The following is a 16,290-nucleotide window of genomic DNA, read 5'->3' as shown; positions in this document are numbered from 1 at the left end:
TTAAACTTTATGTAGTAATTGATATTGTGACTAAATTGTTCTCCAGAGAATTTTGTTGACAGATTAGATGGATTCCAATCATATTACTTTTCTATTCTACTAACCTGATCCATAATTTGGGCATTTGCCTTGGCAAGCACCAAAGGCATGGCCTGCATGTCTTGTGTATATTTAAATGTGTCTGGTTTCTGTCTGTAGAGTCGATCGCTGAGGATCTCAGCTGCTTTCTTTGCTTTCAGGACATCAAGTGAGCCAATAGGGACCCATCCTACACCGGTCATAAACTCCATGTCTGCTTTGTACACAGCCTGAGGTGGAGACAAAATGTGACTTTTCAGAACTATACACTTCTATACAAATCAGTTCTATACAAACATTTGAATTACATTTTAGTTTGACAAACGTACATCGCTACGAAGGTCATACACTTTTCTGGCCTGGACGACATCATTGGAGTCGGGCAGACAGGTCCAGTTGTGCAGGTAGGTTCTGTAGTTGGCATCATTGACCTGGATCTGGCACTTCTTGGCCAACTCAAGAGACAGCAGGTCCGCTGGGAGGTTGAACTTGGTTTTGGATTTGTTAAAATCTTTCTTGTAGAGAAGATCACTAGCAATCTTAGCTGAGTTCAAGGCCAGCATGATCAAGGGATCATCCTTGACGCTGAGGGCTCCAATGTGATGACCAACTTGCTTACGATAACCAGCCTTGTACTTATACTAAAAAATATTTTAAAAGGGTTTCAGAAGGTAATTGTGCACAGTAAAGAGTGTATGACACAAACTACAGTATGTACTAATAAGTACTCACATCACTGATGATATCCCTGGAAGTCTTAGCTGCTTTGATAGCAATTGCATCACCACGCAAATCATAGCCCTTCTTCTTAGATTCTTCGTTGGCAAGTTTATATATTTTCTAAAAAAGGAAAATATTTTACAGAGAGTGTCGTTACTAGAGATTTAAAGAGTTCTTTTAGGGTAAAAAGAAAACATTTCAGACATATACATACCTCACTATAGTTCATATTGTTCTGCTTTGCCAACAGAACTTCCATACAATCAGGCATAACATGGATTTTGGTTTTATCCTGGTCCCAGGCTTCAGTGTAAAGTTTCTATAACAGTTGAATAAAATTAGGTGTCAAACGTTTAAACCTATAAGCTATTTGTTAGGGTTCTTGTGTTGAGAAACCTACTGAGCAGATTTACCTTGTTAATAGTAGAAGCATTATTTTTAGCTAAAACTATTGGCATGTCCTCAGTTGTAAGGGTGAACTTGAAGTTGCTTGGGTGTTGGCGGTACTTCCTTTCACTCAGGATTTCTCCAGCCTTCTTCACTTTCTCAACATCTATTGAACCAATGGGAACCCATCCGATTCCTTGAAGCCATTTCAGATCAGCCTTGTACACTGCCTAAATGGTCATGCAAGAAATAATGAAAAATGTATGTGACTGTAATAAATGACTGTAAAAAGGAACAATACAAGTCACGAGAACTTTCACAAGACTTACGTCACTCTGGAGGTCATAGACTTGTCTGGCCTAGACAACATCATTGGAGTCGGGCAGGCAGGTCCAGTTGTGCAGGTAGGTTCTGTAGTTGGCGTCATTAACTTGGATCTGGCATTTCTTGGCCAGCTCAAGAGACAGCAGGTCCACTGGGAGGTGGAACTTGGTCTTGGACTTGTTGAAGTCTTTCTTGTAAAGAGCATCACTAGCAATCTTTGCTGAGTTCAAGGCCAGCACGAGCAGAGGATCATCTTGGATGCTGAGGGCTCCAATGTGATGACCAACTTGCTTACGATAACCAGTCTTGTACTTGTACTACAGGTGAATGATTAAAGAACAATAAGAATGGATAAAACTGGAAACATTTTTATACATTCTAGACCATGAACTATAAGACTATGAATGAAGAACAAAAGAAGAGAGCACTCACATCACTGATGATATCCCGAGAGGCTTTAGCTGCTTTAATAGAAATGGCATCACCACGCATGTCATAGCCTTTCTTTTTGGCCTCCTCATTGGCAAGCTTGTATTGTTTCTGGAGTAGGATTAAGTAGAAAAGGAAATATAAGGAAAAACAAATATAACTTCTCATCTTCAATTTGAGACTTGAAATGAATTACTCACCACACTGTAGTTAAATTTGTTCTGTTTAGCAAGCACTATCTCCATTGTATCTGGCATGACGTGGATCTTGGTCTTATCCTTTTCCCAAGCTTCCACATAGCTTTTCTATAGTGTAAGGAAAAATCAGAAACATATATGCAAAGTATCTTTACAAATTTCATTGGAAAAAAGAAGAAAATTGTGCTATTGATCAAAGCAGGCTACCTTGTTCATGATGTTTGCATTGGCTTTGGCCAAGACTATAGTGGCATGTCTTCAGTTGTGCAAGTGAACTTGAAGTTGCTTGGGTGCTGACGGTACTTCCTTTCATTTTGGATTTCTCCAGCCTTTTTCACTTTCTCAACATCAACCGAACCAATGGGAACCCATCCAAGACCTTGAAGCCATTTTAAATCAGCTTTGTACACCGCCTGAGAACAAACATAGCATAAATACTAGCATTAAGTAGTGAACAAATATATGTCTATATAAACTAGGTATTTGAAACATGGAGATCTTACTTCTAAAATCCTGAATTTAGCATGTCTGCATGTAGCATACTTACATCACTCTGAAGGTCATAGGCTTGTCTGGCCTGGACGACGTCATTAGAGTCGGGCAGGCAGGTCCAGTTGTGCAGGTAGATTCTGTAGTTGGCATCATTGACCTGGATCTGGTTCTTCTTGGCCAACTCAAAGGCTATCATATCCACTGGGAGGTGGAATTTGGTCTTAGACTTGTTGAAGTCCTTCTTGTAAAGAGCATCACTAGCAATCCTAGCTGAGTTCAAGGCCAGCATTAGCAGAGGATCATCTTGGACGCTCAGGGCTCCAATGTGATGACCAACTTGCTTACGATAACCAGTCTTGTACTTATACTGTTTGAAAGAAAGAGCAGTTTAAGGCATACGTTAGTTCTATGGAATGTGTTGTTCACTTTTAGACTCTATAACTCAAAATACTCACATCACTGGCAATGTCCCTGGAGGCCTTGGCTGCTTTGATGGGGATGGCATCATTTCGCATGTCATAGCCCTTCTTTTTAGCTTCCTCATTTGCAAGCTTGTATAATTTCTTTAAAAAAAATTAAATAATGTATATATTAATTGTTAACCAAGAACATCCATTATGCCCCACTAAGAGGCCAATGTTGTGTCATACTTACCAGACTGTAGTTGGCCTTATTTTGTTTTGCGAGTACAATGTCCATAGCATCTGGCATAATATGGATCTTTGACTTGTCTTTGTTCCATGCATCAACATATTGTTGCTGTCAAACAGAAGTATGAAATTGAAAAAAAAAAATTGACACCCACACAATAGCTGTCAAAATAAATTTGAATATTACTTATGCATAATGTTTTATCAGTTCAGAAGTCACCTTGTTCATGACGTCATTGTTGGCTTTAGCCAATACTATCGGCATGTCTTGAGTTGTCATGGTGTATTTGAAGCTGCTTGGGTGTTGGCAATGCCCATCGCTCTTAATATACAGTATATATGACTCATGGTTAATATTTAGAATTTCTGTCAGGACCACTATCGTCAAAGATGATTGACAATTAGCATACACTTTGGATTGGCGGTATGGTTCTGTTCCTGGCAAGAACTCCTTGCAGCCTAGCATGGATAAGAGCAGGGAGAGCAGTGATAACCCCCCAGGGTAACAGAACAGAACCAACATAAATGTGTTGCAGATATCATTAATGTTCAATAATTTAATGCACACATTTTAGAAATTAGCCTGATTCAAAGGAGAATGAGAAGTCCGAATCCTGACTGGATGAGAGGAGGAACTGGGGATGGAGGAGGGTAATTAGCTATTGAGCAACGTGAAAGCTGCTGATAATTCTAGAGGACCTTATATATGAATGCAAAGATAGGCGTCGTATTCCTAAAGGTAGACGTGGATTGGCTGAGAATCAGCTGATGATAGCTTGACTAACGTGACCTGCCGTGACCTATAAACGCTACGCTTTATATTTGCTTTAATATAAAAAAGAATACTCTTACAGTATATTTAACTGAATACTCAACTCCGAATTGGAAATACTGACCTCACTATAGTTGACTTTGTTTTGCTTTGCAAGAACCACATCCATTGTGTCTGGCATGATGTGAATCTTTGTTTTATCATTGTTCCAAGCTTCAACATATTTTGACTGCGAGAAAGAAGAGAGAATAAATCATCAGAACTGATGTCACAAATGATACTTTAGATATTTCCATATGGGTCTAGATAGCAAATGTAAAGACACCTTGTTCATTACTTCATTATTGGCTTTAGCCAAGACCAGTGGCATGTCTTCAGTTGTGCAAGTGAACTTGAAGTTGCTTGGGTGCTGACGATATTTCTTTTCACTCAGGATTTCTCCAGCCTTTTTCACTTTCTCAACATCAAGTGAACCAATTGGGACCCATCCGAGACCTTTTAGCCACTTCAGATCTGCCTTGTACACCGCCTAAGAGCAGACATGCGTGAAAAGAGTGCTTACAAGCTTCACTAGGATGAGCCATCAGCCTTATTTATATATATAAATAAGACTGATTCATTTAGAAAGGAAACACCTCTACTGTTCAGACACATGCAACAAGTTCTGATTCTGCTCTGAGAACCATGCTCATTGGTGGAGAAAAAGCTGGGAATATTTTGTCTAAAATGTATGTTACTCAATAAGTGCTTAAAATATTCTCGTAAAAATTGTTAAGATCTGCAAATACATAGAATACACATACCTCACTGATGTTGATTGCATTAGTCTTTGCAAGAATGATTTCAGGACTGTCAGGCATGATATGGATCTTTGTCTTGCCCTTGTTCCAAGCGTCTGTATATGCTTGCTGTAATAAAACACATTCAAAATATTATTTACTGATCAGACCAGCCAAATAATCCATTAAAAATGTCATCAATTAGATCAGATGCACACACATCTCAGAAATGATGGATCATTACTATATTAGTTTATTAAAAAGTGTAATCTACCTTGTCCATGATCTTATTATTGGCACTAGCCAATGCAAGGTCCATAGAATCCATAAGTTTGTGAAACTTGTAGTTGGAGGGGTGAGTGCGGTAGTTGTGGTCACTCAGGATCTTTCCTCCAACCTTTGTGTTCTCTACAGCCAGTGAACCAATGGGCACCCAACCCATACCCTTCATGGTGGCGTTGTACTCACTCTTGTATTCAACCTGGGAGACAACAATTATATTGTTGAATCCTATGTCAATACTTCAGTCCCACAGGTTATGAGCTACTCCCTCCATATCAGATGTGTGGATCTAAAAGAGGATGGACTTACATCACTGGAGCTGAGGTTCATGGAGCGAGCTAACTCCAGGTTCATGGCATCTGCCAGCAGGGTGTAATGATGGAAATGCTGCTTGTATCCTGCATTTGTCTGAACCTTTGAGGCATTTTTGGCCTGCACAACACTCAACATGTCCACAGGGGTGTGGTACTTCAGCTTGGCCTTGTGATAATCCTTCTTGTAGTTCCTTTCACTCTGTATCTTAGCCACCTCCATGTAGTGCACCAGCAAGGGGTCGTCCTGGAGGCTACGGAAGCCAACATGGTGGCCTTTCGCTTTCTCATATGCCAGCTTATACTTGTACTGTCATGAAAAAAACATGGATTTATCAGAAAAGATCACAGTATCGTGCCAACACGACTGATTTTGCAAACATTTACAAGAAAATACTAAGACGAAAATAGATAGGATGATGGAATACTTACATTGCTAGCAATATTCCTACTGGCTTTGGCAGCCACAATCGAAATAGCGTCTGGTTTGAGGTCATAACCTTTCTTATTAATTTCCTCAAGGCCAGCTTTGTAGAGTTTCTGAAAAAAACACAGAAAAGGCAATGGAATATACCTCACTGGACTTTTTTTTTGTTTGCTTTGATTATTATTAATTAGAATCTTTTGAATGAATGCAATAGTCAGCTTTACCTGGCTCACGTTCAGTGAATTGACCTTGGCCAGGACAATATCAGGACTGTCAGGCATCACAAGAACCTTGAGCTTGTCTTTTTCCCAGGCAGCATGGTAGGATTTCTGCAATCAAAAGCGTTTATATATTCATAGATTGACCTTTAATTTTACACCAGTCCAAACAATGAAAATACCCTGAATCCAGACTTGCCTTGTCCATGATCTTATTATTGGCACTAGCCAATGCAAGGTCCATAGAATCCATAAGTTTGCGGAACTTGTAGTTGGAGGGGTGAGTGCGGTAGCTGTGGTCACTCAGGATCTTTCCTCCAACCTTTGCGGTCTCTACAGCCAGTGAACCAATGGGCATCCAACCCATACCCTTCATGGTGGCATTGTACTCACTCTTGTACTCAACCTTGGAGACAACAAATGTAATGTTCAATCCTTTGTTAAACCCATGGTACACCCTTCATATGGGATTTGTGGATCTAAAAGAGGAAGGACTTACATCACTGGAGCTGAGGTTCATGGAACGAGCTAACTCCAGGTTCATGGCATCAGCCAGCAGGGTGTAATGATGGAAATGCTGCTTGTATCCTGCATATGTCTGAACCTTTGAGGCGGTTTTGGCCTGTACAACACTCAACATGTCCACAGGGGTGTGGTACTTCAGCTTGGCCTTGTGGTAATCCTTCTTGTAGTTCCTCTCACTCTGCATCTTAGCCACCTCCATGTAGTGCACCAGCAAGGGGTCGTCCTGGAGGCTACGGAAGCCAACATGGTGGCCTTTTGCTTTCTCATATGCTTTTTTGTATTGGTACTGTGATCAAAGAACAGTGCATTCTAATCAGTCCAGTTCACTCAATCATGCAATTGCAAATTTTTGTAAAAAAATTTTGGGGTACTGCTGAACAGGTCCTTCAGTATTTTAATTCAATATATATTTTGCGCTTACATTGCTGGCAATGTGTCTTCCTTGTTTAGCAGCAACAATGGGAATGGCATCAGCTTTCATGTCATAGCCTTTGGCAATGTCCACAAGCCACTGTGCCTTGTAGCGTGACTGTAAAATAAGAGTTTTTTAACATCTACATTATTTTAGAGTTTCATGGGTAATAATAATAATATAAACAATAATAAATACAATTTTATAAACTAAATGCAATTAACTGATCAGGTCATAGCAGAGATGTTCACAAGTCTTTAACCTGGAGTCCGAGTCAAGTCTGAAGTCTTTGGCCACGAGTCTGAGTCGAGTCTCAAGTCATTTAATGGCTCGCAAAAAAAAAAATCCCGTTCAGAATCGTCATGTATTGAAATCTTCCTATTTACGAAGCTGTTTATAAGATACTGACAAAATTATATGATCTATGATCTGCTTTGTAAAAAAAAAGAAAAAAAAGAGGTGATGTAAGGTTAATGTACATCCAGCCTGTTACTTATATATATATTTAGAGCAACATTTACCCATGTTTAATTAGTTGTTTTTGCTTACATCACTTCTGATTGTCACGCCCGGCTTTGCTGTGTTGGGTGTGCTCACTCCACCATGGACAGAATATGTTTGGGCCGTCTCTCTCCCCCCAATCTGAAGGGGGAGCTGTTTGTTTTCGGTCCATCGGACAGTAGCTGATGGGCGGGACTGTTTAAAAACACCACCTGCCAGTTGTTCTGGGTCTGCTCGGAGTCTGCTCAGGGCTGCGCGTCTCTGCTCTGGTCTTCTGGCTGGCTGGCAGCACCAGCACCAGCACCAGCACCATCCTACTCCTATTTCTATTTGTCTTCGTTGCAGTACACATAGTCTACACTTGACTGGTTTGCACTACACGTTTGATTAGTTTTCTTTTGCTTTTTCATTTACTGATTTGATACATTTATTGATTTAAAGTTTTAATAAATTATTTTGGATTTATATAACAAACGGTGTGGTCTCCCCTATGTCATTGCTACTGTGAGCTAGGTAGTCGTGACATGATCATCTGGTTAACTTTAGCCTGCAGCTGGAGAGGGTGGTCATCTATAGCAGTAAAAGGTACGGTGTCTGGATGCTGCCTGTATCTTTTCTAAGTAAGAGAAAGACAGAAATATTAAAGTTGCATTATTGATGACAATAGAAATAGTCATCAAAAATTCTTTAAATGGATAAAAACAGGAAGTGTCATACCTCACTTAAGATCTCCCCTGCTTTCTTGGATTTCTCAAATTCCATGGAGCAGTAAGGCACCCAAGGCGTTCCTTTGACATAATTATTGTAGTCTGACTTGTATTCATTCTGTGGTTACAAATGACAGAAAAATCAGTAACACAAAAAATCAAAGGTATGATTGATCAACTTTAGCTATATGGACTTGGTCATGTTCATAAACATGAAAAAAAAAAAAACTTATTTAGTTTAGAAAATGCATTTAAAATTGTAAACAGCCTGCACATTAAAGTCGTGTACATAAAGACCTCATCAAATTAAATTGGTATTTGTGGCTTTATTCCATGTCTTTCTGAATAGAAAAATCATCTATATTCTGGAGTACTCCTAAAAATTGGTTTGCATGGTTCGCTGTGATGATAGGCTATTGGCTGTTTAAAAAAGACAAGCTTCTCAATGAGTCTTTCTCACCCAAATTCATGTTTAAATAGGAAATACTTCAGTACAGGAATGACAACTGCACTTGTCCACACTGAACTTGTGAATCTGTGCTCTTTCTAGTGTGTCTAGAGCAGCAGGGATCCTTACATCACTCTGAAGAGCATTGGCCTTCTTTGCCTGGTCCAGTGGTATGCTGTCATAAGGGAGGAGGTAACGGTTTGGGATATTCTTATAGCCAGTCATGCTGGCAATGGCCTGAGATTTCTTAGCAAGTGTCACAAGCATCATGTCCAGTGGACTATGGTACTTGGTCTTAATCTTCTCATAGTCTTTCTTGTACTCGCGCTTTATTTCAGAGGATCAAAAAAATTGACTGTTAGTACATAAAAAACTTCAGGGTTGGGTATACAAGTTATCAGCAATGCACTAGCTGAACTGTACCTCACTTTGGATCTTAGCAACATGTACTGAATGCATGATCTTAGGGTCATCTTTGATGCTGAGTGCCCCAATCATCTGTCCTCTGTTCTTCTCATATTCCTTCTTGTATTTGACCTAATATTAAAGACCATATCAGCGTCACAATTTCCTGAAATATTTTTCATTCTTTTGTTACACACTGTCATTTAAATGCCCCAAATATCCCAGTTACTTACATCGCTGGCGATGTTTGTGTGAGCACGGGCTGCAAGGATCGAAATTGTATCTCCTTTCACCTCAAATTTCTTTGCTTTTGTTTTTTCCCATTCAAACTTGTAACACGTCTGTGAACATTAATGGGAGAAAGTAATGCATTGTGATCAGGTTTTAGTCAAATTCACTGATATGAATGAAGATGGAATGAACACATCACTAAGGTTATACGCATTAACTCTAGACTGAATGAAGAAAGGGTAATCAGGAGGGAGGTAGCACTTAAACTTCTCCTTCTCATACTTTTCCTTGTAGTTGAGCTGTAAAAAGGAGAAAAAGTGTCAATGATGATATATTCAACATCAAATGTATAATTGTAATGGCTAGTAAAAATGTAATCTTACATATCATGTTCATACACACACACACACACACACACACACACACACACACACACACATATATAATATATATAAAGTCACATTGCCCTAGTAAATTTCCCTGTATTTTCCTAGTGAAGCAGTATGAGCTTGATGAACGCTAGATGGCTCCTCGGTCTCAAAAGGATTGCTTTAGTTGTTTATTAGGCTTTGATTGCCTGTGACTTACCACTTGAAATAGCACAGACAACAACTCTAATAATATGTCTAGGGATTCACTCTATTGTCATCTATTGTCAGCCGCACTGAGATGACAACTGCACTCTAATAATGAATGCTGGGATTTTTCCCAGGGGAAACCCCTCCCCTGCTCTTAATGCATCGTGTTTCCTTCTGGAGCATCAGTGAATGTTTGAACCTTTTTTAATAGTTGTGTTTGAGTCCCTCAATCATCCTCAGTGTGAAAAGGTGGATCTCAAAATCATACAGTCACTGCTGGAAAGGGTTCAAATATGCAAAAGATGCTGGAAAACTGAAGAATCTGCAGGACATGGAGGATTTTTCTGAAGAACAGTGCTCAGTTTAACTGTTCAGAACAAACAAGGGACTCATGAACAACCATCACAAAATAAAAAAACAGTTGTAGATCATCCAGGTAACCACACACAGTATTAAGAACCAAGGGTTCCCAAACTTTTGAATGGGGTTATTTTAATAATTTCAGCTATTTTTTTGTTTTGTGGACTATATGTAAACATCTTTTATGGAAAATATCTTACTCAGGACAGCACTAAATAAAAAATAGCATGCATTGTATATGATCTCTCTTATTTTGTTAAAATTATCCACATTTTCACAGATTCTGCAAGGGGTGCCCAAACTTTCGATCCCCACTGTACCTAAACCTACCTGTCTCCACCCCCTGATCTCTAAACCCACCCATCCCCATCCCCACCCCTAAACCTACCAATCTCCACCGCCTAGATGTGGATCCAACCCCGCCCCCTGGATCTTTGTTCTGCAGTGAGGGGCTACTGGTCATTTTTGCTGCTCCTGAAGATTCAGTCACCTTTTAAAACCCTTAAATACCATTGTATAATTCACAACACTCTTATTATGTAAAGTGTGACTAATTGTCTGCAATGCATCTCTTTCGGCAGACAGACAGCAGCCCTTCTGTGCTCTTTGGTGTCTAATCCAAACCTTGATGAGCATGTAACAGTATTAAAACTATTCATGGCACTATTTTTAAAGCATCCTGAGTGGCAGTAAGGGGGCCACAGAATCCATCGGCCTGTTTCCTTTAGCCTTATTTCATTGTGTCTCAGGAACAGTTTGAAAAATACACTGCTCTGATACACCTCCAGACACGTGATATATACCACAATTTTATTGTGACGTCCTCCAGCCATTCCCACTCAAAAGTCCTGCAGTTCTCCACATCTCCATCGTGACTGAGCTGAATGACAGAGGCAGAGTGCTATAGTGATGCGCGGGCGGAGGGTGTATCTGCGGGTCGCGTGGGTCATGGAATAAAAAATACATTCTAATTAATTGCGGGTGGATGAGATAAATCATTAGTAATGCAAATATTCTCTAAAATATGAACGTGTTTTAAATTAATTTCTTCATCAGGCAGACAGACACACAGATTTCATTTTTGTGTGTGTTCGCCTGTCCGGGAAGTTGCAGTGACAGATGCATCAAGTTTGAATGGAGTAAAGCGTGTGTTTATGCTATTAACCCTCTACTGCATAGCGTTGCCCTCAGGCAACAGAAGGTTTTCTTAAGCCCCATTTCCATTACATGTTTTTTTAAAAGATTTCAACCAATCAAAACGGTCAAATAATTGTTAAAAAACAGTCCAAAAAGGTGTGGCACTCTCTATCAAGCATTATTTGAAGGCGGGACTTCCTTTTCTGACACGTGGTCACAGGAGTGCATGCTGTGAGAAGAAGGTAAGATTATTTGCTTTACTAATCTTATTTAACATGACATAAATTGTAAATAAAAAATATGTACGTGTGCATGAAGGAGTAGATTAGCATTTTGTCAGGTTTTATTCTCTTTTTTTTATTTAGCATGTTAATCAATTCAGTTTTTCTTTTTGTTGCCTCAGGGCAACGTTATGCAGTAAGGGGTACTTTTCAAGGAGGTCTTCATTGACTGTTTTTTGATGTAATCACATATCATTACATGTATTTGTGCTCAATATAATAATAAAGAAATATATATAATTTTTACTTTATTTTTGCAGGCTAGTTTTCAATGCAATAACATGCTAAATACAGACATTTTACGTTTTTAAACGCCAATATCAGTGTTTCTGATTTTGCTTTGTTTTGTGCACTGATGTTTACAGGAAAATGGATGCAGGGACATTTTATGGTAGAAAGAACAGAGAGAAGCTATTTGTCAGAAATATAGCAAACAATGGATTTTGTAGTGAGGACAGTGAGCTTGAGGGAAGTGACAGTGATGAAGAATGGACCCCAGAAAGAGGTTTGAAAAGCAGAAAAAAAACATGTTTAAAAATAAAAGGCATGTTTAAATATTATATACCATAACTCCTGAAGAAAATAGGATTTTAGAAAGCTATTGGGGAAAGGAAGGCAATTCTATCAAAGTCACAATTTGCAATTCATTTAGCCACAAATGTTCTCTTATTCTAGGTGATGAAAACGATAATGAGGGGAGTGAAGAAGAACAAGAATCTGAGGATGATGATGGTGAGGATGTCCCTCGGCAACCAAGGTGGAAAACCAGCCATGATTCTAGTTTCCCTGCATACCCTGATTGGCAAGACAGCCTTCCAAATGCTGATGACATCTTATCCCCTTATCAATACTTCAAGACATTCTTCTCTGATGATATACTTGACGTTGTTGTAGAACAGTCAAATTTGTATGCAGCACAGGTTAATCTTAACAAGCCCCTTGACCTAACCACAACCGAACTGGAGAAGTTCTTGGGCACTACCTTGTACATGACCTTGTTTGGACTGCCAGCAACACGAATGTTTTGGCGCCCTGAAAGCAGAATTTCTCAAGTAGCAGATACACTCACTCTAAACAGATGGGAGGAAATCAAGAGATTCCTGCATTTCAATGATAATGATGACCAACCAGTTCGATCTGATGACAATTTTGATGAGCTGTTCAAGATCCGACCCTTGATTACTCATCTTGTCTCTAAAATGAATACAATACCCATGTCAGAGAAGCTGAGTATTGATGAACAAATGGTCCCATTTAAGGGACGAAATCGCCTGAAGCAATATCTGCCGAAGAAGCCCAAAAAATGGGGGTATAAGCTTATGGTTTTGGCTGGCTCTGATGGTATTCCACACAACATTGAAGTATACACTGGAAAAGTAGTGCAGCCCACCCATTTGGTAGATATAGGAGCCAGTGGAAATGTTGTCCTCCGCCTTGCTCAACCAGTGCCACAACACAAAAACTACAAACTGTACTTTGACAACTGGTTCACCAGTGTCCCACTACAACTTGAGCTAGCTCGTCAAGGGGTGCACTGTCTTGGTACTGTTCGCTCCACCAGATTACCAGGCAGCAGCATGGTTTCTGATGCTGAACTGAAAAGATCTGGCCGTGGGTCTTTTCAAGAAAAGACAGCAATTGTTGGCAATACCACTTTGTATGCAGTAAAGTGGTATGACAATCGCTCAGTGACCCTTCTAAGTGATTACGTGGGAGCACACCCAGTCACTCATGTCCAGCGATGGGACAGAGGAAGCAAGGCAATCATTGATGTCCCCTGTCCTGCTGTTGTAAGAGACTATAATCAGCACATGGGAGGGGTGGACCTCCTCGACTCACTTATAGCCCTCTACCGAACCAAAATCAGATCAAAAAAGTGGTATCATCGTCTGGTTTTCCACTTTCTAGATATGATTGTGGTGACCTGCTGGTTGTTGTACAAACGGCATTGTAAATGCAATAACCTGTCAGATGCTGAGGTCATGCGGCTGTATGCATTCAAATCCTACATTGCACAGGGTCTCTGCAAATCTGGGAAAAGTCTGGAAAAGAAAAGAGGACGGCCCAGTGGTGGAATTTCAAGTGATTATGAGACAAAGAAGAGGCAGGGACCCACTGCTCCAATCCCAATTCCAGATGTGAGGTTGGATGCTACAGCCCAATGGATCATCATGAGTGAGAAGAAGGGCAGGTGCAGGGTACCAGGCTGCAAAGGCACTCCAAAAGCTAAATGCAGGAAGTGTAATGCCCACCTCTGCTTCACAAGCACTACAAACTGCTTCTTGACGTTTCACACCGAGTGAGAAAATGAACACTGCAAACATGTCTACAGCATGATTTAAAAGGAAATGGCCACTATTTGTTGAATTTGTATGGACTGAGAACAAGTTTTGGTTAAATAAAATATTTGTTAAGTCATATTTGAAGTGGACAAATGTCAATTTGAAACACATTTTCAGTTCAAAAGATTACCTGTTCCCTCAAGTTTCCTAATAAATGTTGAGACAATATTACATTTTTCTCTGTGATTTACTACCTATACTGCATAGCGTTGCCCTGGGGCAACAAAATAAAATCTACTAAGTGGGGGGTGGTGTTTTTAATTTTTTTTGATTTTGTTAATCTGTTATCTTAAATCTTCCATAAAATTAGATAAAAACATTTTTTTGAGTACAAAACCATAATTCATGCATTAGAGGGTTAAGAAAGTGTAGACTATAAGCTGGCCAAAGAAGAACTTTTCTTTTTTAATTAAATGTTCATTTACAAGCAGCCTATTATCATTGTATTAGCCGTTATCCCTTACGGCTCCGACGACGTTTTGTTCCGTCCTCCACGCGGTGCCAAATCACACCAGGAGCGAAGCAACTGATTCGTGAGACCACGAGATTCAGGGATGCTTCTGAAACGTGCCGCGGCGTGGCTGGTGTAATACAAACATATCTATAAGCACAAGTGCTAACTTGACTAGGGCGACCGTGATCAGCTCCGGTGGCCGCGGCAGACGTGATGCGCGCAGATCAGCTCTCACATCACTGAATCTGCTGTTAAAAATGAACCATCCATTCATCATATTATCGCGCAAATCTAAGAATTAGTCTAATTAGAATCATTGTAATGTGACGATCGGGTGCGGGTCGGGTCGGGTCGGTTATCTAAATCAGAGAAAAATATAGGTGCGGGCGCGTGGCGGGCGGATAATTTATTTGAAGCAGCGGATTCGGGTGACAGCATCTCTAGTAGCTATACTCTAAACAGTGTTAGACCAGCTCAACGCTCATCTCTGTAATACCTAGCATTGGCACTGATCACATCAATGTTCAAATGTACTTGTTTATATACAGAGCACATTAAAATGCACATTAAAAATAATTTACACATTACATTTTACAATAAAGCTCATGCACCTTAGGACTATAATTTAAAAAGAAAATAGATTTTTGTAATTTTTTCAAATTATTTAAAAACATTTTTAACCAATTTGCTAAATTGTCACAATGTATTTTATGTATGTGGCATAACAGCATTAACAGGTGCCAAGGGTTTCACAGACCACTATGGTTAAGTTAAAAAACAAATACAATAAAAAAATTAATAAATAATAATAATCACTTAAAATCAATATTAACTGAAGTCAAATAAACTATAAAAACCTTATTTTATTTCAGGTTGTTGCAACATGTCTAATTTTTACTTATTTTAAGTAAAAAACAACAAACTAAATTAATAAAATATATTAATATATATATAGGCTATATAATATATATATAAACTAATAATGACAAAAACTAAAGAAAATTACAAAGAAAAATGAACTAAAAGTAAAATGAAAACAGAAAATATAAAGAAATAAAAGCCTGATAAAATAATTACCGGTAATATAAGCTATAATAGTATCTCAATGATCAATGATCAAATATGCAGATAATGTGTTAATTCTATAGATTCTTTGCTCGCAAATGAATAATAGATCAAAATGGGCAAACAAGGTGAAAATTTAAAGTCTAAATTAGCTCAATGGCTGACATTTTCAACTATATATATATATATATATATGGATGGAGAGTCTTCATATTAGTTGAGATCATATATTGATAATATCAAAGCCTGGCCTAATCATACACTGAAAAAATGGTAACATCTAAATTAACTGGTTTTATATATATATATATATATATATATATATATATAGTACATACACACACACAGTATATGTATATATATATATATATATATATATATATATATATATATATATATATATATATATATATATATATATATATATATATTTATACAATGTTAAAAAAAAAAGTTGAGCCAACTTGAAATTTTAAGGCAACCAGCTTCAGCAGATTTTTGAGTTCTCTCAACTTATTTTTGTAGGAGATTCTCAACTTTTTGTTGTATAAACTTAAAACCAGAAGTTGAGAAAACTCAAAAATCTGCTGAAGCTGGTTGCCTTAAAATTTTATGTTGACTCAACTTTCTTTTTTTTTTTTTTACAGTGTATATATATATATATATACAGTATACGTATGTATATATATATAAATATATACATAGAGAGGGAGAGAGAGCAGCACTGAATGAACCAAAATTCATCAGTTTAAAGAAACTTAAAACAGATTAAAAAAAA

General features: G+C 38.5%; 2 protein-coding genes across 2 annotated transcripts in view; one reads left to right on the top strand and one right to left on the bottom strand.

Moving 5' to 3' along the window:
* The window catches only part of LOC306877416 (nebulin-like), a gene marked incomplete at both ends in the record, with an annotated part of 51,295 nt that extends 40,229 nt beyond the window's left edge, over positions 1-11,066 (bottom strand). The window contains 33 exon segments of the mRNA XM_079429192.1: positions 105-308; positions 408-719; positions 811-918; positions 1,013-1,117; positions 1,212-1,415; positions 1,515-1,544; positions 1,548-1,826; positions 1,942-2,049; positions 2,139-2,243; positions 2,343-2,378; positions 2,381-2,548; positions 2,683-2,994; positions 3,083-3,190; positions 3,282-3,386; positions 3,498-3,599; positions 4,174-4,278; positions 4,387-4,578; positions 4,853-4,957; positions 5,103-5,309; positions 5,420-5,731; positions 5,854-5,961; positions 6,073-6,177; positions 6,266-6,472; positions 6,566-6,877; positions 7,013-7,120; positions 7,553-7,838; positions 8,008-8,120; positions 8,222-8,329; positions 8,789-8,986; positions 9,083-9,196; positions 9,298-9,405; positions 9,490-9,594; positions 11,037-11,066. Of these exon segments, the coding sequence (XP_079285318.1) occupies positions 105-308; positions 408-719; positions 811-918; positions 1,013-1,117; positions 1,212-1,415; positions 1,515-1,544; positions 1,548-1,826; positions 1,942-2,049; positions 2,139-2,243; positions 2,343-2,378; positions 2,381-2,548; positions 2,683-2,994; positions 3,083-3,190; positions 3,282-3,386; positions 3,498-3,599; positions 4,174-4,278; positions 4,387-4,578; positions 4,853-4,957; positions 5,103-5,309; positions 5,420-5,731; positions 5,854-5,961; positions 6,073-6,177; positions 6,266-6,472; positions 6,566-6,877; positions 7,013-7,120; positions 7,553-7,838; positions 8,008-8,120; positions 8,222-8,329; positions 8,789-8,986; positions 9,083-9,196; positions 9,298-9,405; positions 9,490-9,594; positions 11,037-11,066 (5,109 nt within the window).
* Positions 11,067-12,020: 954 nt separating this feature from the next.
* LOC306877415 (piggyBac transposable element-derived protein 2-like) lies at positions 12,021-13,954 on the top strand (the record flags this gene model as incomplete). Its single annotated transcript, XM_079429191.1, has 2 exons — positions 12,021-12,156; positions 12,327-13,954. The coding sequence occupies 2 exons, from the start codon at positions 12,021-12,023 to the stop codon at positions 13,952-13,954; spliced, it is 1,764 nt and encodes a 587-aa protein (XP_079285317.1).
* Positions 13,955-16,290: the final 2,336 nt, after the last annotated feature.

This window comes from Barbus barbus (assembly GCF_936440315.1).
Source record: "Barbus barbus genome assembly, chromosome: 11".
NCBI lineage: Eukaryota > Metazoa > Chordata > Actinopteri > Cypriniformes > Cyprinidae > Barbus > Barbus barbus.
The sequence above is the reverse complement of the archived record's forward strand: the minus strand, read 5'-3'. Positions and strand labels throughout refer to the sequence as shown.